Below are 26,908 nucleotides of genomic sequence, written 5' to 3' on the forward strand. Positions count from 1 at the left end.
CAATGTAAACATGCTGATACCCTGAGTTACAGGCAGAGAGCTTCATCGTACACTGAAAGTTATTTTAAATTATTCCTGAAAAGTTAGTTTTGAACAGACATTGGGCTGCAAATAAAGGCAGCACCGGTGTAACTTAATAGTCATTCACACATTTATCCTCTATACGAGTTTGATCCTTTTTGATTTCTTATAAAAATACTTCACCCAGATTTAAAATGATGCCTTTTTAAAACCTAAAGTGTATTTTCCTACAAAAAACACAAAATGCACTCTGTGATGCTCCAGTTGTAATTTATTAGAACCACAATAACATATTAAATGGTTTACAAAGCACTATAGAGAGTAGTTACAGTCATATAGTTTAGCATGGGCTGCATGATGTTATGGTGATTAGCACCACGGCCTCACAGGAAGACGGTCCTGGGTGTGAATCCATCAGTTTCCTGGTCTTCGGTGTGAAGATTGTATCTTCTCACAGTGCTGGTGTTGGTTCTCTCCAGGTACTCCAGCTTCCACCCACAGTTCAATGATGTGCTGGGTTATATGGTTATTCTCAGATCTGTCTCTCAACAGTTCTGGCAATTTGTCCATAACTCCTCTCACCCTTTGACAGCTGGGATAGCCTCCAGCTATCTCAACCAGTTGTTGAGTTGTAGCTGGTACTACAACTCAGTACTTCAACAAATACTTCTCTTTTCTCTATAGCTGTTGGTGAACACATCATTAAACATTTTTTTCTGTATACCAGCACATCACAGTGTGTGTAAATATTGTCTCAAATCGTCCTTGCTTTTGCTATTTGATACATTTCTGACATTTTCAACCAAGAGATGATCTCAAAGCAGTTTATGTTGGTAACACCACTTATTTTGAGTATGAGTACATCTGCACCCAGTGTAACAATCACAATGGTGGCTGAACTCTGACTGTGAGGAAAAGAGAAAAAAATAACAGCACTGGCAGATAAAATACCCCAAATGCAGGAAGAATAAATGTCAAAAAACACAAAAACAAAGAAAGTAAATCTGATAAAGCACAAGAATCAATCAGGCACTCAGGAAGGAAAATAAAGGCATGAAATCAAGGCACATGATTCAGGTAAATTACCAAATTACCAAAACTATATGGTCATTATAAACACAGGAAAGAATAAACATGGAGATTACAAAGCAGGAACCACAGCTTAACAAATCCTTCATGCGATTCCCGAACCAAAAACAACATTATTCATTTAATCACATCTGTAGCTTTTACTTCATTATCATCTCAGGCATGAATAGTAGATAAATAAATGTGGTTTAAATCAGACATTTATAATTAAAATGTAATATAATTGCTAATTTTAAAACCATGCTTAGTTTCCCTTTATGCATGAGAAATGCTTTATGTATATCTTTGCCAAAAAGATATAATCCAACTTGTTTTATTTTTAATTGTTTTGTAAATTGCAGTGTTGATGTTGTTTATTCAGCCAAGAATTTTGATTGCAAGCTTCCTTTATGAAGCATCAATAATATTTGCATTGTGATGTGGTCTGTGGCACCTGTCTGATAGAGAACAATGTTTAGAGAGACTCTGGTAAGAAAACATCAGCATGAAATAATCAATAAAAATGACTAGGAGGAAAAACTGATGATGCCCTTTCATTTCACAATAATGATGTAAACTTTTGAATGTACTTTTTTCAGTCATTTCAAAGTCAATCATACAGTTCCTTATTATTTATTCTTTTAACATGATCGTGTTTTTTAACTTTTCCAAATCACTTTTCGATTAACCCCGGCTTCTCATATGGTGCTTACAGGTAGTTTTCTAAAAGAAAAAAAAATGCTTTGAATCAGAATTCTCATCTTTAGTCTGTTGCCTTATAAGGAATCTCATCACTCTCATGCGTCAAAAGGTTTAGAGTAAAACCTTTTGACACATGTGCTAGAAATCTGGACAGATGCAGCAGCAGAAACACTGGCTGTAGTACCCAGAGGGCCAGTTGTTGGATTGCCAGATGTGGTACTGTAATTTGGAACTGTGCAGGAAAGTGAGACAGATGTTCCAGGTGATGAGAAAGATTTGGAGCTGGGAGGGATTGGTGAATTACATGTGGAAGAAGAAGACTGAAGGGGTGGGGGTGGTTGTAGGACGAGTAGATGTACTCTTCTTTCTGTTTCACTTTTGTCGGCATTGGGCTTTGCAGGGACTTTCTGAGTAAAGCTCAGTGGCACTTTTGCCATTACGGCATTGTGGTCCAGGAAATGCTTCAATTTTCAGCTTTGTGTGGAGTTCTGCCAAGGTCTTGGTCTGCAGATATTTTGGGCCATCATCTGTGTTCTCACCCCAGTGTGCACTCGCCAACCAGCTCTCCTTACTTTGACTGTAACAGCAGAATGCCGACCACAGCACTGAAGGTATATTTATCCTTTGGTTGAGTGGGTTTTCATTGCCGGGCTGTGCTCCGATCACTACAAAGCCTTCTCTTTGGTTATTGTTTTTAATGCAGTAATTATCCAGAATGCATTTAACACATCTCTCCATCAAGTTCCACCTACCATTGTTAAATCGTCTTCTTTGTGGAACAGCATTAGTCAGGGTATATGTAGAGTTTATGTCACCTTCTTCAGATCTATAAGAGCTTGGAAATAAATGCCCTCTGTCAAACTCTGTCTGTTTAGCGTAATCATTAGTTCCAGCCTGGTGGTCGTAGGTGATTTTCTTGTCTGCTGGTGTCATATTGGCATCACCAGTTTGGTTTTCAAGCTATAAAAGTGAAAATGATATATTAGTGATCCATGCATGGCTGCTGCAAAGTCGACTAAATGTACATTTACTAATTGGTTGATCAAAGTTGTATTATTTAAACATAATAACAGCCCTCTTAAGTTGTGAGCTTTACATATTTTAATGCTACCATTTAAAAAGGCAAACTTTAACTGACAAGACTGCTGTTACATAGGAAATATACAGACGTGTCCTATATCAGAAAAAATGGAAAATCTTTGTAGCGTCATCAACATATAAATGGGATCACTGAATATAAGTAATAAGTTAAAGCAGTAATACTTTATAATAATCTCGGACTATTCAGCATTAGTGAGGTATTAGTAAATGTTTCATTCATCATTTTTAAAGGATTACTCCTCCATAGTACGTAATTTGTAATTGCAGTCTTGAAATACTTTCATTTTGTTCTATAAATGCTTTATGTGGCAAAAATGCTCTACACATTAAATGCAGTCAAAGTACTGAACTAAAGGTTAATAACTGATTAAAGTAACCATGAATTACAGTATGAAATAAGTGTTAATAAAACCTTTATTAGATCGCTCACAAACAATGTGCTCATATCTTAATCGTTACGTATATAAATGTCAATGAAACTACTTTGTTAATCACTTATTCAGCCTCTCTAAATGTTACCATGAACGTGTTATACATGAGTTTATTAATTAAGAGAAAAATGTCTTACTCACTAATAGCATGACATTATTATAAAGTGTTACCATAAAAGTTACTTTTGTAGTTCACTGGAGTGCTTTAGTTGCAATAGCAGTAGCACAGCACTGTGGGTAGTTGGTTTAATTTTAGTGGTATACTAAGATTCACAGTAATAAATGTGGTAAGTATTATCATCACGTAGCACTGCATTATGAACATATTTTATTAAAGCTTAAAAAGATGTATTAAATCAGATGGCTGTTACTTATAATGATACCTGTGGTTCAATCTTCCAACGACTTCCCTTTCCCTCGCCTCCACCTCTGTACTCTGCAGCAGAAAAAACTGGAATCCTGTTCTTGGTGTCGTACAGCGTCACAAACCTCCTGATGTCTGTCAAAGTCTGGCAGATCACTTTGTATCTGTTCTGGTCCTTGATGTTCCCTCCCTCCAAAATATCTGGGATGTTTGGTGGAGTTTTCTCAAGAAAAGACTCATTACATTGTGCCACTGATGCCACCACTGCAGTTTCAGTGGGAACGATGGACAGAAGGAGCAGAGTAGTGAGAGGCAGGAGGTGCTGCATCATCAATGATATCATCAGTGAGCCCTGTGTCATCGGGTTAGAGAAAAACAAAGACAGATATTACATTAAACATACTTCCTCATTCCCTGATATATACATATACGTGCATAATAACCCATAAGAGCCCAGACCTATTTTTACAGTCAGGAAAACTGTGGGCGAGTCAATGTTCAAACTTTAATAGAAACTTCCCTCAATGTGTAAAGTAGCAGTGTCACCTGTGTGACTGTGGGTTCTTAGGATGAAGGTTTCAAATTATGAGCTACGTTTATGTCCAAGTGTCTATTCTAGGATTCCAGTGTCATTGACGTGAATTCATTTCATCACAGAGAGAGAATCTGATAGCTTTTGTTTTTAAGATATTAATAACAGCTTTTAGAGTTAATCCAAGGTCAACCAGCTCCTCTCTTTACTGTGAAAAGGTTATAAAACATAAACCAGTATAGGATATTATTTTTTATCATGGCCACATTCTTAAAAGTAAAAAAAAAATAGGTTAATATATAATATTTAAAATAAACTATGCATTCTGTGAACACTGAACCCCACCCACTCTTCACACTTTAACACACACGTTAGCAAAGCACAGTCAGAAGTCAGTTGGATTAAACTGACAGAAACTCAAGCAGTTTTTCATCATCTACAGGAAAACACAAAGTGAGCCAGACAATAACTAAAACATGATTCAATAAGGCTTTTAGATATTCTGACTTGCTTCAAAACAGTCGTTCTCAGCTTTTCTCATTTAAATATCACCACTGCACAAACAGCACACTCTTAGACAGAATTTCCTGTTTCATCTTATGTTTGTTTTTGTTTGTTTTTTGCTGACAAGAGATAGGAGCAGGACTGTAGCTAACATACTGAAACATACATGTGCCACGTGTTCTCAGAGGTGATGAATACATTTTACAAAACACAGGTGAAGACATTCACAGAGAAGAAAGAAAGCTAACCTTCAAAGTAAAACAGGAAAGCTGAATCAGGAATCCAGAACTTTGAAACTTGAAACAACAGAACAAGAAAACCGAACAGAGACTGAAGCTCGACTATATTCAGTTAGAATCCTTTTCAATCACACAAATTACAAATTAAAAGATGAATAAAGTAGGGATAAGTGGAGAAGTTCTTACCTCCAATGATCTGTGAAAACCAGCAAAATGACCTTGTAACAGGTTCATACAGCAGAGGAAACAAGACAGCTAGTGAAGACCTGGACTGCCTTCCTCACATATAAACTGAGCAAAAGAGGAAGTGTAGTTTTGGTGTTCTTCAGTGCGGAAACGCTTCGTAAGTTTTCTCAGAACCCAACCAAACATGTTTTACATGCATCATTTTCCACATTAAAGTGACTTCAGCTTTTATTTGAGTTCTTTCTAAGAAGCAAAGTGTATTTCATGAAAAAGCAATGTTACTGCAATAAATAACACATCATCAGTGTGTGAATGTGTGCGTGAATGTGTGTGTGAATGGGTGGATGACTGGATATGTAAAGCGCTTTGGGGCGCTATATAAATACAGGCCATTTACATTTACCATCATTTTATATTTAAAAAAACATTAAATAATAAATGAGTATATTTATAATATAATATAACACACCTTATGAAAGGTATTACATTCATATGCAGTAGATGCTAATCTGAAAGTGCTGCTGAGTCTGCAAGTGCTCGACTTACATGTTTTTTGTGTTTGTTTGTTTTTTCATTTTGTGTGTTTTAGGTTGTTAATGCTGTTAGTACATTAGCAAGTAAAGCAAAGGATCTGTTGTTAACTTCAACTTTAATAGCGTTTATTAATAAACATATTCACTGTTTTCTGAAGTAAAACTTTCGATCCTCAAAGAAAACAAAAAAAAGACAACTTTCTCACTTCAGCAGGTCTAACATCATTTGGTGCTCGTCTTTTCGAGAACAGTCTTCAGATGGACTTTGTTATCACAAAAACAACATGAAACAACAAAACAACAGGGACAAAAACTTTTTTTCTGACGAAACTATTCAAAGACGAAGATGCTGAGGCTAAGATAAAGTTACATGAAACCTAAATTACTGTGTCATTCTTCACAAGAAATTAAACCAAATGAAACTAAACGTATATCTCAAACTGTTGATTGTAACATAAAGAGGAAGGACAAATTAATGGAAAACCTGAAGCCTTCTCTTCGACAATGCTCAGTCAAGTCTGTCTACAGTTTTATTTTGCGTTGTGTGTTTTGGTGAAATAAATAAATAGCCTAAGCTCAAATACAACACAACATAATATAAAGAATACAAGATACAGTAACTATAACTGTACAAAGGCATACAAAAAGAGCAGTTACACATTAACTTGACTTGCCATGACTTACAACAACTAAGGATACAAAGGTTACATGAGCAATAATCTAACTTGGAATTTGAGCAGTTTAATGATTAGAAATGAATGTTTGTAACCTTGAAGATCAGATCTGACTGACTCAAATTATAATTTGAATGCATCTCACTATAGTGAAAGCTTTTATGCAACACATAGTTGAATGTGTGACATGGGTAGGTTTACATCTTGGGATTTTTATTATTATCATTGTTGTTGTTGTTGTTACGATCCCCTCTCCTAGGGAGGCGTAACATACACGAGCCCTCACACAAGAAACTGAGTAAAACAAAAAACCGACAGGGCTTTTTCAACAGACCACTTTACATGAAGGCATTAACACAGACAATAGTAAAAGCTAAGAGTTAACTGAGGCAAGCTAGCATCACAAAACTCTAATCAAGTTAAGTTCAACCAGGCACCGAGGTTAACAAACAAAATTCAATGCCATGAACAGAGTTGAGTGATCAAAGTTCAAAGAGGGAGGCAAGAAGGAAGCATGTTCAGTCCTAAGCAGCAGACACAGAGCCACAGGTGCATACAATCAACCACTCATTGCTTCCTGGAGCACCACCGGATCCCAGGCAGTCAAGTGTCTATTAGCAGGGCTGCACATAAGTGGTCCGCAGGTGCGCATGCGCTGTCAAAATAAAAGACGCACACCAGATAAGAAGTTGCAATGTGTGTTTGCGTCCATATAAAAGGCACTGTTTTTGTCCGCTAGAGTGGGATTTTCACGGCATATTCTGCACCACATCTGTGTGTTCATCATTTGTTTGAAGCCAGCTCACCTCCTGCAACCACTTTTCCGAGAATACGTGCTTCGGACTCCTTCTGACATTTCTTTGGAGGTGGAGGAACACCAAAGTAATTGCTTAAAGGAGCTTCTTGACATCTTTAAGAGTTCTAAACAAACGTCTGTCCTCCTCCAGAAAATCTTATGTACGTAAACGTGCGTTGCAACTTATTATTTGTTGCGCGTCTTTTAATTTGACAGCGCATGCGCACCTGCGGACCACTTATGTGCAGCCCTGTCTATGAGGGTTGACACACTGCAAACTGCATACAGGAGGGCTGGCACAGATCTCCAGCTAGCCAATCATTATTGAGTCCTGGCACTATTGGATTTGCTTGAAGAGCAAAAAAGCGGTCTCACTCCCTCAAGGCCCAGGGCCATAACAATTATTATTATTATTATTATCACCCAAGTTTGAATGGTGATTACCTAAAAAATGAGTGAGCACTGAGAAACATTTCTTTTTGTCACCTGTCAACAATGTAAACATGCTGATACCCTGAGTTACAGGCAGAGGGCTTCATCGTACATTGAACATTATTTTTAATTATTCCTGAAAAGTTAGTTTTGAACAGACATTTGGCTGCAAATCAAGGCAGCATCTATGTAACTTAATAGTCATTAACACATTTATCCTCTATATGAGTTTGATCCTTTTTGATTTCTTATAAAAATACTTCACCCAGATTTAAAATGATGCCTTTTTAAAACCTAAAGTGTATTTTCCTACAGAAAACACAAAATGCACTCTGTGATGCTCCAGTTGTCATTTATTAGAACCACAATAACATATTAAATGTTTTACAAAACACTATAGAGGGTAGTTACTGTCATATAATTTAACATGGGCTGCATGATGATACGGTGATTAGCACCACGGCCTCACAGGAAGACGGTCCTGGGTGTGAATCCATCAGTTTCCTGGTCTTCGGTATGAAGATTGTATCTTCTCACAGTGCTGGTGTTGGTTCTCTCCAGGTACTCCAGTTGTCATTTATTAGAACCATATTAATGTGTTAAATGGTTTATAAAACACTATAGAGGGTAGTTACAGTCATATAGTAACAAGGACGGCATAATGATATGGTTTTCTCACCACGGCCCCACAGGAAAATGGTCCTGGGTGTGAATCCATCAGTTGCCTGGTGTTCTAAGTGGAGTTTGCATCTTCTCCCAGTGGGTTTTCCAGCTTCCACCCACAATTCAAAGATATGCTAGGTTACTTGGTTGTTCTCAGATCTGTCTCTCACCAGTTCTGGCAATTTGTCCATAGCTCCTCTCACCCTATGACAGCTGGGATAGGCTCCAGCTCTAGCTCAGCTGCAAAAACTGATGGCTGGATGGTTAAATACTTGTCTTATGAGTACATGTTTAACACCATTACATACACAGACTCCATAGCTGTTGGTGAACGCATCCTTAAACATTTTTACTGCATCTTATCTCAGATGTTCCTAAATTCTTTGTTGCGATTAATTTCCAGCATTTTCAAATAAAAAGCGAAACATCATGGCTGTACAAATATAAAGATATATTTCAATATATGAGGGCAATGATATGAAAGAGGTCACATCACACTCATTTTCTCAGGTTTTCTACCATTAGCTCAGCGTATGAGTACATTTGCACCCAGTGTAATAATCACAGTGTAGAAGAGTTTCACCAGAATAGCACCAATCAGTCCAGGCACAGATACTGATGGCTGAGCTCTGACTGTAAGGAAGACAGAACAAAATAACAGAGTTGGCATAGAAAGTACCAAAAATACAGGCAGAATAAATGGCTGAAAGGCAACAATAAAGTAAGGAAATCAAACAATACACATTAGAATCAATTAAGTAACCGACAGGGAAAGCCAAAGAAATACAGGGCACAGGAGCTTAAAAGCTCTTGGACTTTATATATGTATTTCTCATATTTACCTTCTAATTAAGTATGTGCAGATGAGATGTGTGAATCAGAGCAGTACTGCACAGGCAGTATAAAAGATGGATACAGCCTCAAGGTCTAATATGCAAGTATGTTAAACCTTCATTCTTTTAATGGCCAGCAGGTGGAGACTCCTGTGACTGGAAAGAGACTTCCAATGCTATAGAAAGTCTAGGGGAAGTTCCCTCACTCTGTGACCTCTTTAAACCTTTTTCTGTTGACTTGCTTGGCTCAGCCACGAATTTCTAGTCATAATAAATAAAATATGAAGTTCCTTTAGTAAATTATGGCCTTTATTGAAATCAGAATGAAGGATTATCCAAGTAATGCTCACTCATGAATTAATTACCAGTCATAAGTTCTTGAACAATGAATATGCATTGGACACCTCTTCCCTTATCATGTCCATTTCAAAGTGGTAAAGCACTCAATTTGAGGTTTCATAAGAGTTCTTCACTAAGTAATGAGTGGTGCAAGAATGGCTACATCCACTTTTTATACTGTTTATATTTTTTTTGACCATGCAATGTGCATGTGGATATACTGAAAATGTGTGACTGCATTTTAAATAGTTCCAATTCAGCATTCAATACAGTGCCAAATCACAACAACAGCTACCTAAAAGCATTTTATATTGTAAGGCAAAGACCCTACAATAATACAAAGAAAACAGCGAAAACCCCAACAATCTAATAACCCCCTATGAGCAAGCACTTTGGCAACAGAGGGAGAGAAAACCTTTCTTTTAACAGGAAGAAACCTCCAGCAAAACTATGCTCAGGGAGGGGCGGGGCCATCTGCTGTCTGTAGCGACCATTTGGGGTGAGAGGAGGAAGACAGGACTGCCTCAATAAGGATTTTATGCTTCACCAGTTAGAAAATAACAAAATCTTTTGAATATATGTCAATCAATCCTCAGTGGCTAGTTTAAATAGGTGAAATTAGTCAATGCATTGCTTTTGGAGCACAATGAATATGTCAAAGGACAGACTGGGTGTATTTTATTGATTATGTATCACGTCTACCACATTTCTCCTCAAAACAGATGTCTTGTTGCCTGAACCCACCTTTGCCTTTGACAGCCATCCAACTCTGTGCTGACTGTCCTTTTGTTGGGTGTTCACACTTGTAGAAACCTTCATCAGATAAGGACACAGCTGAGAAAGTGAGGTTCCCTGCAGGCTGAGTACTGATTAAATGTCCGTCTTTGTAGAAGTTAGCAGAGAAATTAGAAGTCGCCTTGCTCTCTTCATCGTACTTGTAATAGCAGAGAAGTATCACTGTTTCATCTTCTGTCACAGGAAGCGCAGGGCTTTCCAGGATCACTCCATCTAAAAATCAAACCGTGCTATGACTCCTCAGCTGTATATCAGATAAAAAGTCTAAAACATCAAATAAGAAAGAGCATTACATTTGACTGTGATGTTGATAGTCTCACTGCATTCCCCTCGATCAGACTCACACCAGTATGTTCCAGTGTCTGATGCATAGGTGTCCAAAATAGTGCATGACGTCTGATTTGACACTCCCCAACCCGAGATACATGACTCAGCAGTTTTAGAGGAGGTGTTTCTCTTCAGAGTCCAATTTCCAGAGTTGTCTGTCCCTTCACAGCTCAGCGTGATCGTCTCGTACCAAAAGAACTGTGATCGGTCAGGATGGATGCTCAGCATAGCAGCTGGGGTTCGAAACATGAAATAAAAAGAAGAGGAAAAAAGCATCAGGCTGAGATTTGGTCCTTTTAAAACATGCAAGTCTGCAGACTTGTGGTAAGCCCCAGACACACAGGTCTGGAGACCCCATGGCTAGCATTGGTTGATAGAGAAAAACATGTTCTTCAACATTAAACCACCTAGTGAATGACAACTGTTGCGAAATCTGTTTTACCCCGGTTCTTTTTATTCCTCGAGCATCCAGAGACGGACTCAGTAGTCATTTTCACAAAAACTTTACTCATCTTTATTTATCCTCATTTAAGCATGCATTCTTCTAGAAGGGAAGACTTGCCAGGCCGGTGCCCCTCTGCAAAATCTTCACTCATTTGTCCGTGAAACACAGTTTTGTAGGAGCGACCCTATCATAAAACCCCCCACGGTGTGCTGCAAACTCTGTGTCTGTGTCTATGTGCACGAGCACGTGAATGCCTGTGTGCGCGCGTATCCGTGTGTGTGTGAGTGCACGTGAGTGAGTGTGCGTGTGGATGTGTGTGCGTAACAGTTAAAACACTATGTGCGTATATCTCTATGTACGTACCTTCCTGAGGGTCATAAAAGTCCACCTCCCTTCCAAACCAAAGTTATTTAGTTACAAACTTTGAGACTTCCACCCAGGCATGCCCTGAGGAATTTCCACTCAGCATTTGTCTTACTTACACAGTTCAACTGGGGGAGGGTCTCCTAAAATCTACTCCTAAGTTCATGACACAGTCAGGCCTTTATTTATATCCAAGGCAGTGTCAGTGTCTCACAATTCTATTACCTATCTAACACATTCCTAAACTCTAACATAAGCTAAACATTCCTACACAACCTGATTTTCAGTTATTTCAGAGCCATTGCTAAAAGTTTGATTTCCAAGCAATTTTACTCTGTTTTGTACATTTGATAGAATAGAATAGAATAGAATAGAATTCAACTTTATTGTCATTGCTAATGCACAGGTACAGGGCAACGAAATGCAGTTTGCATCCATCCAGAAGTGCTTTAGCCATGATATAGATATATTACAATATATATTAGCAATAGTATAGATATGTGAGTATATTACAGAAATGGGTCTATTATGGTATGTTATAATGTACACGGTATGAAGTATGTTGTGAATATAGATAATACATTTCCTAACAGTGCATTAAACTGTACCCTTCCCTTCTTTTTCAGTTCAATTTCAGCTCTATTGAAACTGGCTTGCAGCTGTTTTTACCATGAGACATGAAGACAGGACAAAACTGCCCACAACTGCCAAGCCTGGAGGCCCTCTGGTGACCTCAAACAGGAAAAAGAAAACCAGGTTTCTGAAAATGTCACAGCACACAAACCAGAGAGGTGCTCATCTAACAAGGCAAACTGAAAACAATCTTGAGTGCGTATATAATATGTTCATGGTTTAGTGTTCTGATGTGTTTCCTTCATCTAACTGTTTTAATGCTCATGGACAAAAAAAATGATCAGAAATCCACAAAAGATTAAGACCATATCACCGCATCATATCAATCTATTACTTGTAAGTCCATGACATCTGTGTATAAAATAATAATAACAATGATAATAATAGGAATGTCTCAAATTAAGACATGGACCAAAGCAAAGGCCACAGATGGAGTACACCTGCAAGAGTGCACACTGTTTGAGGTTAATGACAGAGGGGGTTTGGACTCTGTTACTGAGTGAACAGAGCGTTGGAAACTCTTACGTATTAAGAGACTCTGCTCTGTTTGTGTGATCTGCTACTTCTTGGCTGAGTTGCTGTTGTTCCACTTCGTAATAATATCACTTTCAGTTGATCATCGAATATCTAGGAGGGAAGAAATTCCACGAATGGACTTTAGTCATACCACGCTCAGTGTTTCAGTGACCTCTTTAGAACGACCCAATCTTTTGTAAGTGTTTGTAATGGCGGACTGAAAGGGTGCTCAGTTTTATACAGCTGTGTAAATGCAACGTAAAACACCTGTATTCAAAGATTAACAGCTGTGGGCCAATACTGTCGTCCATATAACATACGATCGCTAGGCAACTGTTTTACTACTGCCAGCTTGAGCTTGTAGGGCGATGCTTCAGTTTGTCCATTTAAGCTCCATGCAGGCAAATGATTACACAAAACATCATCCTGTCCCTCCTGTATATCACCAGTATTTTGGAAAGCAGCAACATTTTAATCTCGTGTAGAGGCTAGAATACATTAAACAGAGTCTAATTAAAGCTGAAAATGGCAGATACAGAATGAAAACATTTGGCCTCCAGACCTTGTGTGGACCTTTTACTTTGTGGACCTTTTAACACCCGTCTCGTCTCTCTCTATGGACATTTCCCTCAAGAACTGAAAGAAACCCCTGTGCTTTTACCAAGACCCCTCAGTGCGTACCTTAACTCATGTGTAAATAAAGATTATAATACTTTGATGCAACTCTCTATCAGCTCAGCATTTGGGTCTGTTTTTGCTTACTGGCCTTACAGTCTTGAAAACTATTACATGCCTACCTTCATTGGAGAAGGATTTCAGAAATGTAGAGCAATTTTAACCCTCACATGCACACACTCACACATACACACACACTCACACAAACATAGAGTGCATAATTAGTTTTATTTCTTAAACTATTTACTCTGTTTAGTTATACATTTGATAATATATTTCCTAACAGTGCATTAAACTGTACCCTTCCCTTCTTTTTCAGTTCAATTTCAACTCTATTGAAACTGGTTTCCAGCTGTTTTTACCATGAGACATGAAGACAGGACAAAACTGCCCACAACTGCCAAGCCTGGAGGCCGTCTGGTGACCTCAAATAGGAAATAGAAAACCAGGTTTTTGAAAATGCCACAGCACACAAACCAGAGAGGTGCTCATCTAACAGGGCAAACTGAATACTGAAAACAATCTTCAGTGCATAGATAATATGTTCATGGTTTAGTGTTCTGATGTGTTTCCTTCTCCTAACTGTTTTAACCTGAAATCTGAAAACAATCTTTGGTGTATCTATAACGCGTTCATGGCATGCCTGATGCACTGGGATCCAGATACACTTGAGTCCTAATTATAGTCAATTCAGTTAAGTCAAGACAAAATCTTCAAGATTACTCCATCAAAGTAACAATTGATATTGATGTCTCTAATAATAAGAAAAATTCATGATCTCTGGAAGATGACTGTACTTCAACAGAGTGCAACAAAGCTGCCTCTCTATGCTGAGACCGTTCAAGTCCTGTGTAGATGAGCAGACATTTCCTCTCCAGTTTCCTTCATCTAACAATTTTACTGTTTGTGAACAAAACAATAACCAGAAATCCACATGAACGTGAACACCAAATCTCCACATAACATCATTCTATTGTTGAACTAGTGGCAGAAAATAAAAAATAAAAAATAAATGAATAAACCGCTATTTGGAAAAAGGTTTTGTATTTAATCCAAATCATCTAAAAATTTAAAATCTTCCAAAAAACAAACACACAAAAAAATGTCCAGAACTTTATTTTTCTTGGTCTCAGAAGGATTTTGACAACAACACCCTTGTGATGCTTGATAATATAGAGACCCTACGATGTCACGGTCCCCGTGTCTCTCTGGTTGGCCCACGCTGGCTACAGGTTTTGTTGTTGTTAGTTTTAGTTTTTTGTCTCTCCTCCTCCTCTCTGCCTGGGTGGAGCTCATTACGGGCTCTCACTCTTGGCCCACGCACCCCTGTGGATGGTGTCCACCTGCGGCTGATCTGGCTGATTTCCCCAGCTGCTATTTAAGGCAGTGGCACAGAGCAGCTCACCGCTGGAACGTCGAACCACCTGAGTTCGTGCTCGCGGCATATTCAAAGAAGAATCGCTTACACGTGTTTTATGTTGTGGAACTAACCTTTGACCTTCTGTCTGTAGATTCTGGACCGAATCACCGGACCTGTCCAAGTGGGGCAGTGTGTGGAGTGTTGGAGCGAGTGCGGCTGAAGAGGAGTGCGTGTGTGCGGAGGAGCGGTGGCGGTGACTGAGTGGAAGAGGAAGCGTGTGTGTGGATTCCCCCCCCCTTCTCTCCCTGGAGCCCTGGACCCCCTCCCAACTCACTGTACATATATTTTGCACTAAGGTGATCCCTATTGTAAATAAATCCCCTTTTGTTTCCTTGAAAGAACTGTCTGCGCGTGGGTCCGTTCAGTAGCCATGACATACGATATTAGTAAGTGAATTCCAAATACCTTAAAATCTCCTTTGAGCAAGTACTTTAAGGATAATGTGGGAAGAAAGAAGTCCCTTTTACAAGAGACAATATAACTCAAGGGTGTTAAAATATATAATTATGTTGTTTTCACGATATACATAATGAATAGTGTGTTTATCTTGGCATTGGTACCATTGTTGGCAGATCACAGAGAGTCCATGCAGGTTGCAAAAAGGAACTAACCGGACTTTGTCCACTGCTGATATGTTGACATGTTGCAGTAGGAAAACCATTTGTGTACTTTGCCAACTTGGGTTTGTAGTGCGACGCTTCTGTTTAACAATTTAAGCTCGCAGCACAGTAAAATTATCATGCAAAACATCATTCTGTCCATGCAATATATCACGAGTACGTCCGAAAACAGCAACGTGGAAGTGAGTAAATGAAAGTGAAATTAAAATACAGCAAATCACATTTTTAGCTTGTGACGAGCCGAACATAAATCAAAACCTAATAACTCTGGAAAAAATGAGAGAAATTTAAAGCAGAATGTGTGAGGAAGCAGCCTCTCATCAAGTTGTACTTTGTAGGACAAAGAAGTAATCGTATTTTCTTTGAGATCTTTGGAGAAACATACACCTAATAAAACCTTCAAATGTCCTGCAAGCTCAGGAATTCTTTCAATTACAGCTGAATTAAAAACAACTAAAAAAGTAAAATTTACTCACAGATAATCAGACACATTGAAGAGATCTCCATTGTGCTTTGGTGCTCTTTTCTTTCTTAGAAACTTTTCAGCAGCTCTCTGACTTGCAGGAAGTTATTAGGGTCGCACAGATGATTAGGTGTTGGTGGGCTCTGCAAAAAGAATCCTCATATTCCAAATGTCAGATCAACACTGTGAGCACATGCAGGGGGCTTCTATTTTCCACCCCCTGTGGTCTCTGTCTGCAGAATGCAGTGCTCTTTGGTTTCCCCCTCCAAACACTTATCCTTCTCATGAATTTACACCCCCACCATTTCACACCTACCCCTCTGAAGCGGCTTCATGCCGTGCACTTGAGCATGACAGGAAATGAGACACCCTTCAGTAAGTGAAAAAAGTGTAAAGTCTCTTTTTTACACTCTTTTAGAAGTTAAAGCAAGCCTATGAAATCTTCTTTAATTGAATCCTCTTTTTGTTTTCGTCAGAAGACCAAATTAATTCAATAATAATAATTTAATAATTCACAAAGACAGGGCGCCTCCAGAATTTTTTCATACGGGGCCACTAAAAATATTGTGGTCGTGCCTCCAAAACAGAATTTTAATTTTTATGTTGTTGTCAAATATAGGTTGCTTGAAAAGTATGGCAAAAAGGAGAGAGAATTATAGGTTTATATGCCTAGTTAATATCCTGCTATTACAGCTGATATCACTGAAAATAGGCACGTATGAAAACCAAATAATATTTTGAGTCATAATAATCTGTTTTAACAATAACAAGTGCATGTTTCAGCTCATTGTAGTGTGTCTTCAGCTCTCTTGTGCTCTTGTGTGTGTGTGTGTGTGGGGGGGGGGGGGGGTGCAATGATTCAGAGGAAGATTCACTGGGAAATCACTACGCAAAGTATCATTCTGACTCACCGCTATGAATCACAGCTGTGTTAAGAAAAAGTCACAATGCTTCAGCAAGTGAAGCTGAAGCGAAAAACTTCAAATCACAGCACACTCAACGATAGCTGTCAACTTATCAGGTACATAAAGAAGCAGTGATGCAGAGTCTTGTGTATTTAATTAATCCACCAAAGACTCTTTTAAGAGCCACGTGTTTGACTTCATCTGTATCGACAACAGGCAACCAGTAACGATCCTACAATTCCTGAAAGCTGTGCACTGCTGCCCTCTGCTGGTGTTTACTGATCCTACCAAAACCTATGCCAGATCAGCCAATCCCTCCGTCTGTTCAGTGTGTAGGGTTGCTCTGGGCCATATCTCTCTCTCTTTCCTAAACCTAACCAAGTAGGAAATAAAAGAACGTACCAAGTGGGGAGGTAGTGGGGAACAGGTGCAAAGCAGCACATACTCCCCCCCAATATTTTGGTTATTTGTCCGTCCTCCTAACCCTGTGGCCTCTGTGGTCTGAAAACAGAATACATGTGAAGAAGTCTGGTTCCCTCTCAGATCAAAGGAATTAACAATGTCGTGATTGGAGGCAATAAGACGCATGGTTCTCCTGCACGAACAGCTTTTGTTGAACTGTAGCAGCAGTGTACGTGGCTATCATCAATTTTCTCAAAACATATACACATACAGTATTCTAGCAACCTCTAGTGGTCGCCCCCATGGTAGCCTTACTAGGACAAAATAAACAGATTTCACAACAAACAATAGGATTTCTTTTATTCTGTTTCTGGTGTTTCCTCAAGGTCGGTTTACAAGGACTCAGAGGAAAATGGTTTAGAAGGGAATCCAGAGAAGACCACTAAACACAGTAAACAGTGCTTAATGTAACAGGTCAAAATGTGTGTTGAAGACATAAATAGGGATTAAACTAATAGTTAAAAGGTTAAGAGACAAAAAAAAAAGACAATTCATAAGTTATGGAATCACAGTTCAGTTCATGTTTTTAAACAAGGTTAAAAAAAAAAAAAAGGCGTATCCATCCATTCACTTATCCTCCTCAGGGTCAGAATTGAACTCAGGACCTCCTTGCTGTGTGGCAACAGTGCTAACCACCGTGCCAACCACCATGCCACCGTGCTATCCTTGCATGTTTATTATGTCTTTAATTACTGGTTCAGTGGTTTTCTCACTACACTTTGCGGCATTACTTTATGATACAACTAGGTGGTGCAAAGTGCACAGGAGAAACATAAACTCTCTTTGAGGCAAACTGTAAACAAGCTGATGATCTGTGCCTCTTTATTTTAATACACAGGTGGGTTATTAGTCCTTAAATGATGTAGAAACAATAAGCCTGTTGTGAACATGTCAAAGGAAAGTATAACTTATAAACTCAGTAATGTCGAAGTATTGTGAGTAGAATGAAACAATAACGCCAACGTGGTTGTGCTAGGCTAATGGACTTGATGCTAGCAGGTGAAGCTTCAAGTGCAGTAGCGATGCTAATGAAGTACAAAAAGTATTCGTGACAGTAAAGTTAATCAGGCTCATGAATGTTTTCATTTGTGTTTTCTATATGTTTTGTTGAGGTAAGAGGAGATGCAAATGCTGTAACCAATATGCAAATGCTTCACTAATGAATGGTTATTTGTTAGTCGCTTGCTGTGAGTTATAGTATATTGTATTTAGTGATGCAAGTGATATGTGTGTGTGTAACCTGAAAAAAGGCGGAGGTGATATGGCCAATGTGGCCCAATGTTCAGATATTGTTATGATGGTCACTGTCTATAGTCACTAAGATTATTCATGTACTTCCTGACAGTGTATTGACATCTGTCATTATTAAGAAGTGCAATAAACAGTGGCGGGCAGACAAGCTACAATGTGTAGTTTTGGATCCTCATCCTAATCCTTAAGCTGCAGGTTTCCAGTTATTTTCATTTTGTTCTGTAGTTCACTTCTTGTTTTGCAGTTTGAGAGGGTTAGACATCTATAAATATTGTAACATGACAATGCTGTGAAGAAAAGGAGAAGGAAGAAAAAAAATACAAAAAACTGGACTCTTGTTTTAAATACTTTAACTGTTTTGATTTTCTTCCTCCAGCTGTGAAAATATGGGTCAGAAACAAGGTCTGTTTTATTAAATGCGGACAAAAACAGTTTTAAAAAGCCAAAATAGTTTATTCTTAAGGCTCATTTTACACAACCAGAAAATAAAAAGAACTATATAATAAACCTGTAAAAACTCCATAACAAATATTATTGAAAATCACAAAATCACAATCTTAAGGTAGTTCAAAGTGGAATAAAGTTAGCTTTAAAGCTTCCAAGTTTCAAGGGTCTAATAAATGGTAAAGCTGATGTTGATATGTAGGATTAGCAGTAAGAAGACCTTACACAGCCCTCCCTGTAAAATCACAGAAACAACTGTGCAAAAAAGAACAACATGAGAAAAGTGCAACATAACAAAACAAGAAAGTTCTTGTTGTTGTTTTTAGGGAGTTGAAGAAACAAAAAATAAGGAAAAAGCTTATTTCAAAAGTCCCGTTAGCTTGATTATTAAAGAATCATAAAATAATACATCTACCTCTAACCTACCATCTGTGTTGGAGGTTTATCTTGACGAGCGCTCAGGCAGCGTCATACTGACACACCAAGATAACCATGTGAAGATAATAGTTATTCAGTGCTACTAGTGAGTCAGAAAATGATACCATATATTAACATGAAAGCATTTACTTACTACTACTTTTTAGACTATGTGTTATGGAATATATTAAAAATGGACTGTATCCAGCCGTCTCTGCTGAATGATTAAACATGACTGAAAAATCAGTCGACAGAAAGTAAAACTCGAACTGCATGCCCGACTCTCCTTTGACTGTCAGCTGACATCAGCATTTTACTTTCTTTTTGTCCAGTTGTAAAAGTTGCCACATCCTCGTATTTCAGTTCCACTCTAGATCGAGATGAGCGGCTCTGCTTCTGGAGAGTGCGTATGTCTGCGCTGAGGCCGTGCAGTGCTTCCACGACGCGCGTTTGAGACAAAAGGAAGCTCTTTTGAGTGTGAAGGAGAAGTGGAAAACACATCGTCGCTGTTTGTTGAAAGAGCAGAATTGCTGTCTTGACTGCTTCTTTCCGTCTGAGAGCTGGCTGCTGCATATTGTGTTGAACCGGCAGGTTCTGAATCTCCTCCTGTGGTCTTTGATAATCTGTCAGAGTTTGGACGGCTGCTGCTGGTTGAAGTCTCTGGTTTGAGGTTGTTGTTGCTTTGAGGAGACTTTTGTCTTGATGGATTACTGGGATTTAAGATACCTGGTGAGGATGTGGAGTCATTTGATGACTCGCTGGGGGGGGTGTCCGGACTGGGTGTGCTTTCATTCATCTCATTCGGTAGCTGGTGGATGCTCTCTCCATTAACACTCGGTTTCTGTCCTCCAACTGTAGAAACACACACACAAAAGAAGAAAAGACACACAGTTAGCATTTTGTTTTCCTGACATTTCCCTGTTTCTATTACAAAGCGGAAAAGAAAACATAGTATACCTGATATACATGAATGCACTAACCTTAAGCATTAGGTAAGGCAGCTGCTAATATCCTTCAGTGGCTAATTTATAGTATGTTATTTAAGCTTATTTACTCTATCTGCAGTTGCTGCTTCTTCTGCAAGCTATCTTGCAGCTTGCAGACCACCTACATGTGAGTTCCTGCATTTCGTGTTATGTCTCTGCTCTGTCTTTCCCTGCCTGTTCACATAAATGCATAAAAGGATGAGGACATCAGAGTAGCCATGCAAACAAATAAATAAATGCCCCCAAATAAAAATAACTTTCCTTTAATTAAAGAAGTCGCAGTTGAACTACCACTGCTGTATGCCTCTGTTGTCCACATTAAAGCCTGCACATTACTGCATCTTTTTACCATAATTTCAGTGTTAATTCCCTGAATTTCATAGCAAATCCAGGTTCTACTTCACTTGAGTGACCCCATATTTTGGGATTTGCTCTGATTAACAAGGTTATTTTAATGAACGAAAGCTGCTTTGAGCTGTGTCTTTATCAGTGAGGGCCGGTGATGGGAAACATCGGCGTTACTAATGGCGTTACTTTTTTCGGTAACGAGTAATCTAACTAATTACTATTCCTATCGTTACAACGCCGTTACCGTTACTAACAGGAAAATGCGGTCCGTTACTATTTTTCAACAAACAGACAGTTGAAGCTGTGTTCAGCTTACCACATCTTATATCAGTTGCACGGAAGTAACTGACTACGTAAGTAATCTGGACGCAACAGCTTTAAGCAGCTGCGCGCACTCCCGCGGACGATAATCACGATCACTGTCTAGCACAACACCTGGAGCTCGGGGCAAAACAATCGCATGAGTGCTGCTGTTTGACTGAGGAAGAATAAAGTAGTCGTGGTAAGCCAATCACATGACCACTTAAAGACAAAGCAACAAGGTGATATATACCAGTTTTTAAATTGTGTCGACAGGCCAAACAAGGCAAAGTAAATATTTTTTAAAGGTGAAATGTGGGGAAAATCCAAAGTAGTTAAAAATAGCCAATTATACCCTGGACCCCAGAGGGTTAAACGTTTTTTAGTAGCAACGCAATAGTTACTTTTCAAGTAATTAATTACTTTTAGAATATTGTAACTCAGTTACTAACTCAGTTACCTTTTTGAAGAAGTAACTAGTAACTATAACACTGGTGAGGGCACAGTTCCATTTTCTTTTGTGTGTGTAAAATTTGGAAAACTCCAACTGTAAGATATAAGCATTTTAGTTACAATAGCATTCATCTTTATTTGAACCCAACAAAAATGCTTTGGGGGCAATTATGAGACAAGTTGCTATTGTGTCAGCAATTTGACATTTAAATTACTTACTTACAAATAACTATTTAAATATTTTAGACAGTATCAAGGTTCTTATTTATAATGGTACGAAAATGCTGCTTCTCCTTGACTCATTTGATGTTTAACTTATAAATTTCTGGACTCTTCAAACAAAACAAAAGCTCTGATGCCATCACAGTGGGCTTTGAAAACTGCTTTTCGAAGCTGCTGATCGCCAGCATTTTTTCCTTGTGTCCTCTCACCAGCAACTTGTGGGTTCTTGTGTTATTGCTGTGTCTGAATGCCAGAAGGTGGGTCCTGTTTACATGATTTTGTGTAAGTCAAATGCTTTTGCGTGTATTTGTTCCCTCGTGACTATGCTAATGCTATCTTACGCTAACACGCTATGTAAGCTACTAAGCTAGTTAATGCTAATTATAAACCTTGTGTAATTGTTAAAGTTGTTATACACGTGAGTGTTGAATACAGTTTCCATCTGGAATCTCTGTGCTAGAATTATGTTTGGACGTGTTGAATGTTTGACGCACACAGTACTGATAGTTGCTTCATGTGCCATTACTACAGACCACAGCTGAATATATCTGCTAAACTTGGAAGCTCCGTGTTCTCCAACCATACCTTGCCACGCTAAAGCAGCTAAACTTCTGGAGACAACATTCTATCCATTTTATAAATTGTCTAATTAATTAGCAAATAATTAGAAGTAGTTAAAAACAAAGGCATACTAGGTGTGAATGTGTGAATGAAAGTGAGTGCGAATGGTTGTCTGTCCCTGTGTGTTAGCCCTGCGACAGACTGGCGACCTGTCCAGGGTGTACCCCGCCTCTCGCCCTATGACAGCTGGGATAGGCTCCAGCGCCCCCCGCGACCCTGAAAAGGATAAGCGGAAGCGAATGGATGGATGGATGGATGGATGGATGGATGGATGGCACAAAATGACTTACCGGAGGAGCAACAGCGCTTGACAATAAAGTATACGAGTGCACAGGTGATTGTGACTAAAAGGATCGTCACTGCAACGCTGATTACGATGTTTAGAGTGCAGGATCTCAGGTATTCATCTGAAATGATTAAAAAAAGAGATTTAATGAGAAAATCAAGATCATTTTACACAAAGAGACACTGGCATTATTTATTTTTTGAAGGTGCTTTTTGATGCACTTTTATTCTGCAAAATGTAACATTTAGAATAATTACAAAAGAATAATGAAATCTAAGTTTTATGCAGTCCAGCTGATTCAGGTGTTAAGCTTACCCGGTATGTAAAACTCTGAGTCCCTAATCTGGTTTATCTCAGGCTGCTGGACTCTGCAGATGACCCTGTGATTAAAAAGACACACCTTTAGGTTTCATTCACAGTTTTGTCCTGGAAAAAGAAAACTGATGTGCACTTTTTGTCATAGCTTATGCATGACTGCACTAATGCAGTGACTTGATATCACATTCCCATTTGGATGAAGTAAATGACACAGATAAAATGAGATCTGAGGTCTTGAACTTTAGGCATTAAAATGATATTAAACCTGTTGGTAGCAGTATGCAAAGTCACTCTTCTTGTAACTGTCAGACACCCTGGGGAGTTTCCATCTCTCTTTGGGTCTTCAGCACTGATCTCATTTCCCTGATTGTCAAGAAATGTAATCCTAGGCTCAGGGAACCAGCACTTGGCCTCACACTGCAGAGTCAGTCCTCCTCCAACACCAGGAACAACATAGAGTTTCGGCTCAGAAACGGCACCTGTAAAAACAAGAATTATTCAGGGTGTGGCCTTTGAACCTTCCAGCAAACATTATTACAAAAATTTTCACTGTGGAAAATACTTTAATGTCAAATATTATCTGAGGTTTGTGGATCAAAGAAATCATTAAAGAATCTGCATGTTCTCCTAAGAACATTTGGCAAAGACGATTGGGAAAAATCTGCAGATAATTGGTTACCTTTGCTTAGAATAAAGAATAGAAAGGAGAAAACCTCAGACTATTTCATTAAATAATAAATCATTTAATCTGACATTCACAGTAAAATCTGTGCACTCCTCACACCCTCCTCGGAGTCTTTAGGGAAACCTAAACCAAAATGTGAGGCTTGTGCTGACCTCCAAAGTGGAGGAAAGGATAAATACAGTACTGCACTTTGAGTTAACATACCTACAAACAGCTCCAGCCTTGTGATGACTTTCTTTTTCCTGTTCCTCCGAATTGCACACTGGTAGTTTCCACTGTCATTTAGCTGCACATTGGATATCACCATTGACAGGTTTCCGTCGTGAAGTTTGTGCATGATGAGGTTTGTTCTGTACTGAAAGACTGGATTCTTCATCTCGAAGGTCTCACATCCATCCCGGTACAGGAAGGCAGTGTTTGGAAACAGACCCTCTTTAGTCCACTCCACTGTTGGCACCTCACTGTTGATGGTGGTGATGCAGGGCAGGAGGATAGTTTCACCGACAAAGGCAACGATCTTTGGTCCAGTATCCACTAACATTATTCCTGTGAATAAAAAAAAAAAAACAGAATATGTGTGGCAACTAATTACTGTGTTTTTCCTACAGTCAAAGAACTGGATCTACTAATATAGTTTACACGTGCAGCAACAGTATTTCTCAATGCTATAGAACTCAAAACACCCAAGTTAACAACATTAAAACAAGTTAAAACATTTGTGTACAGCTTGATAGACAAACCAGCTTTAGCCTCTGTAGATGGTACATCTCTACATGACAACAGCAGGAGTGATTTTTTTTTTTTAAATGTATTTATTATTATCACTCATTGAAATTTTGTTGAGGTTTAACTTTTGCAGTTGAGCCTACTTCGATGGGTCTGCCAACACTGGCAGCTATTTCCAATAGGCTAGGACTCAGTTGAAGTAATTGTATAAAGAAGACCTCTTGGCTTCTTTTAGGGCATTTATCCCTCAAATACCTATTGTGTAATACAGTTTATTGATGCAGTTTGCTAAACAGAATGCTAGCATTTAGCATTTATTTAGCAATCAAATTTGGTCAAATCTGGCTCCAAAAATACAACATTGTTTACAGGCGTAAACATTAAAGCTTTGAAAGCCCAAAAGCAAACAGTGGGATGATTTTTCTCCCAGAATAATGGATGCCATTATTATATCAAAACATGAAACTGCTTGGTACCTGTACACTTCTCCTCCATTCCTCAGTCAAACTGTCTAAAATAATCTGGTCTTCTGTACCTGCACAGGTATATCAGCTCGAATAACCACCTTTCATTCTTCATATTCTCTCCCCCCCCTCTTCTTTTAACTAAGATGTTGGACTCTTACAGTGAAAACATAATAGGCCTATATAGATAGGATGAAATGTGTGTGTGCACAACATTTTCCTGTGCACTCACACTTGTTAGAAAGTAATGTGTGGCATCTTTAAGTGGGCAGAAGAGATGCACCGTGTTGTAAAATGCATCAGTTGCTGTTTTTGTGTTATTTTGACCTGCAGAGGTTAAAGGTGTTGAAGAAAGTCAGAAAAAAGTCTTGGCATGTGTTCAGTACAGACAGATTTAAAAGTCATGCTTGTAAAGTTAAAATGTCATCTACTTCCACTTTTTTTGTCATAGCTTATGCAATAAAGGAAATCCTGTGTAGTCATGTGAGACTGAGATCTTAAACTTGGTGCAGAGCATGACTCTAATGCATGCAAACACAAACGCTTGTTCAACAGAACCCAATGACAGTTAACACATCTATACAAAAAAACAACCACAGCCACAATCTATTTTTAATGCTCACAAAAAGGGATACAAAAGAATGATTACCTCACAGCTTGTGCTTTTAAAACCACCTTCCTGTAAATCTTTAGTGCAATTTGTACAGTAAATATACCAAAACTCTTAGTAAACATACAAAAAGAAGCATGAAACATGTGCTTAGTTACTGTGCATTGCATGAAGTCACAGTAAGTTATTTCTGAAGCCGTAGTTGTTTCCTGTAACACCTAAATTTGACAGCTGATATCAATCACTGTCTTACAAGATAATGTCTAAAGAAATGTTGCACAAAAAAGTAAAGCAACATATTTTTGGTACCTTTATAAGATAATTTGATTGTTGGTTTGTGTTCTTATAATAAATGAACTAATGTAGAAGGACTTCCTTTCAGTTTTTATGGCTCCGTGCAAGACAAATGTAATAAATAAACAGCCAGCACAGTGCATCACATGGTTCAGTCACATGGACGTACAATATGTGAATCAACCACAGACAGCATATTAAAGATAATATGGCCTTCCTGGCCTGAAAAGTGACGGTGTTATGGGACTGCCATTCTTCTTATGGAGGGCAAAAAGAAGTTCGGTTGCATAGGTGTGTGGGAAAACAATGCATGGTGCCCCATGTCCTCAGATTTACAACCTTTTTTTTCTCCTTTTTTGTTTCTTAAAAATGAAAGTCAAGCATTAACTGTAAAAACCTGCTAGGCATATCACCTTTTACACAAATATTACCAGAAACCATGAAACAGTGTGGATGTGTTTTCAGTTCTGCCTGATTGAAACCACCTCAAACACACAGTCAATAGAAGTTGAAACAAGTAGTGAGAGCAGTAATGACTACAGTCATATCTAAGAGGTGCAGCAGCAGAACAGCTGAGATAATCCATCCACAATATAAGTTTAGTCATTGATATACTGCTGCATGAGCTGGGCTGTAGTCACATCTTAAGGATGTAAAAACTGAGCTTTAAAATGAACAGTGGTAATAAAAACATAGGGTGACAGTGATCACTGACTTTTTCAGATTAAATAAAACAAGATACAAAGAATTAACCATTAACCGTGTAGTCCACTGTATATGGGCATATAAATGGACAACGGGCAGAGGCAGCTACTACACTGATATTCTCTCCATTTCAGCTGATTTTATAACAAATATATTCTTGTGTGATCTGCACAGTAATTCGTGGGAAAGTCACGCGACACAAAACACTCCCACGGGACTGTAGAAATCCTACCTCTACAAGAAGATAGGACCACGGCGAGAAGGAACGCAAGGACGTGCGTGGCCGAAGCACAGAAAAACGACCTGCCGGATCCACGGGTGTGAAATAAGGACTGAAAAAGGACCCAAACTCTGTTAACCTGCTCCATGCTTCCTCTCTAGAGGGCAGCCTGAGGCATAATGATGTGCAACAGTTCCAACTGTATTTCATTCACAAAACGGGAAGTGGGTGGGTTCATGACGGTGTGAATGTCATCATGCACTCTTGTTTTGTTTTTTAATGTATTTGTAGTTTAGGAGATCATAGTCATTGTGCTCTCTTAAACTACACCCAGATAAGATTCAAATGCAGTACAAGATAAATCTGGCTAAATGAAAACAAACTCAAAAAAGACAATAAGGTCTGCTGCTTCAAGTCAAACAGTGAGTGAGTGAACTGAAAGTGCTTCCTTTCATCATGCCAAACAATACAAACAGCTACAAAAGTAGTTTTGTAATGCTGAATGTGCTGAAACTG

The 26,908-nt window shown here is 38.6% G+C and overlaps 2 protein-coding genes across 3 annotated transcripts; both read right to left on the minus strand.

Annotated features, from left to right (window-relative positions):
- Positions 1-7,918: 7,918 nt before the first annotated feature.
- LOC113019046 (Fc receptor-like protein 5) lies at positions 7,919-15,994 on the minus strand. Of its 2 annotated transcripts, none has more exons than XM_026162528.1 (4): positions 15,689-15,994; positions 10,507-10,773; positions 10,163-10,426; positions 7,919-8,879 (listed from the first exon to the last, which is right to left on the minus strand). In XM_026162528.1, exons 1-4 carry the CDS (start codon positions 15,717-15,719, stop codon positions 8,773-8,775), a joined length of 669 nt encoding a protein of 222 aa, XP_026018313.1. In that variant the 5' UTR covers positions 15,720-15,994; the 3' UTR covers positions 7,919-8,772. The 2 variants fall into 2 exon arrangements, with proteins under 2 accessions (XP_026018313.1, XP_026018314.1); XM_026162529.1 differs by lacking the exon at positions 15,689-15,994 and adding an exon at positions 14,664-14,718.
- A 2,785-nt stretch (positions 15,995-18,779) lies between these two features.
- LOC113019049 (putative butyrophilin subfamily 2 member A3) lies at positions 18,780-26,516 on the minus strand. Its single transcript, XM_026162531.1, has 6 exons — positions 26,405-26,516; positions 23,578-23,919; positions 22,954-23,167; positions 22,686-22,750; positions 22,375-22,491; positions 18,780-20,006 (listed from the first exon to the last, which is right to left on the minus strand). Exons 2-6 carry the CDS (start codon positions 23,912-23,914, stop codon positions 19,525-19,527), a joined length of 1,215 nt encoding a protein of 404 aa, XP_026018316.1. The 5' UTR covers positions 23,915-23,919; positions 26,405-26,516; the 3' UTR covers positions 18,780-19,524.
- Positions 26,517-26,908: the final 392 nt, after the last annotated feature.

This window comes from Astatotilapia calliptera, chromosome 3, assembly GCF_900246225.1.
Source record: "Astatotilapia calliptera chromosome 3, fAstCal1.2, whole genome shotgun sequence".
NCBI lineage: Eukaryota > Metazoa > Chordata > Actinopteri > Cichliformes > Cichlidae > Astatotilapia > Astatotilapia calliptera.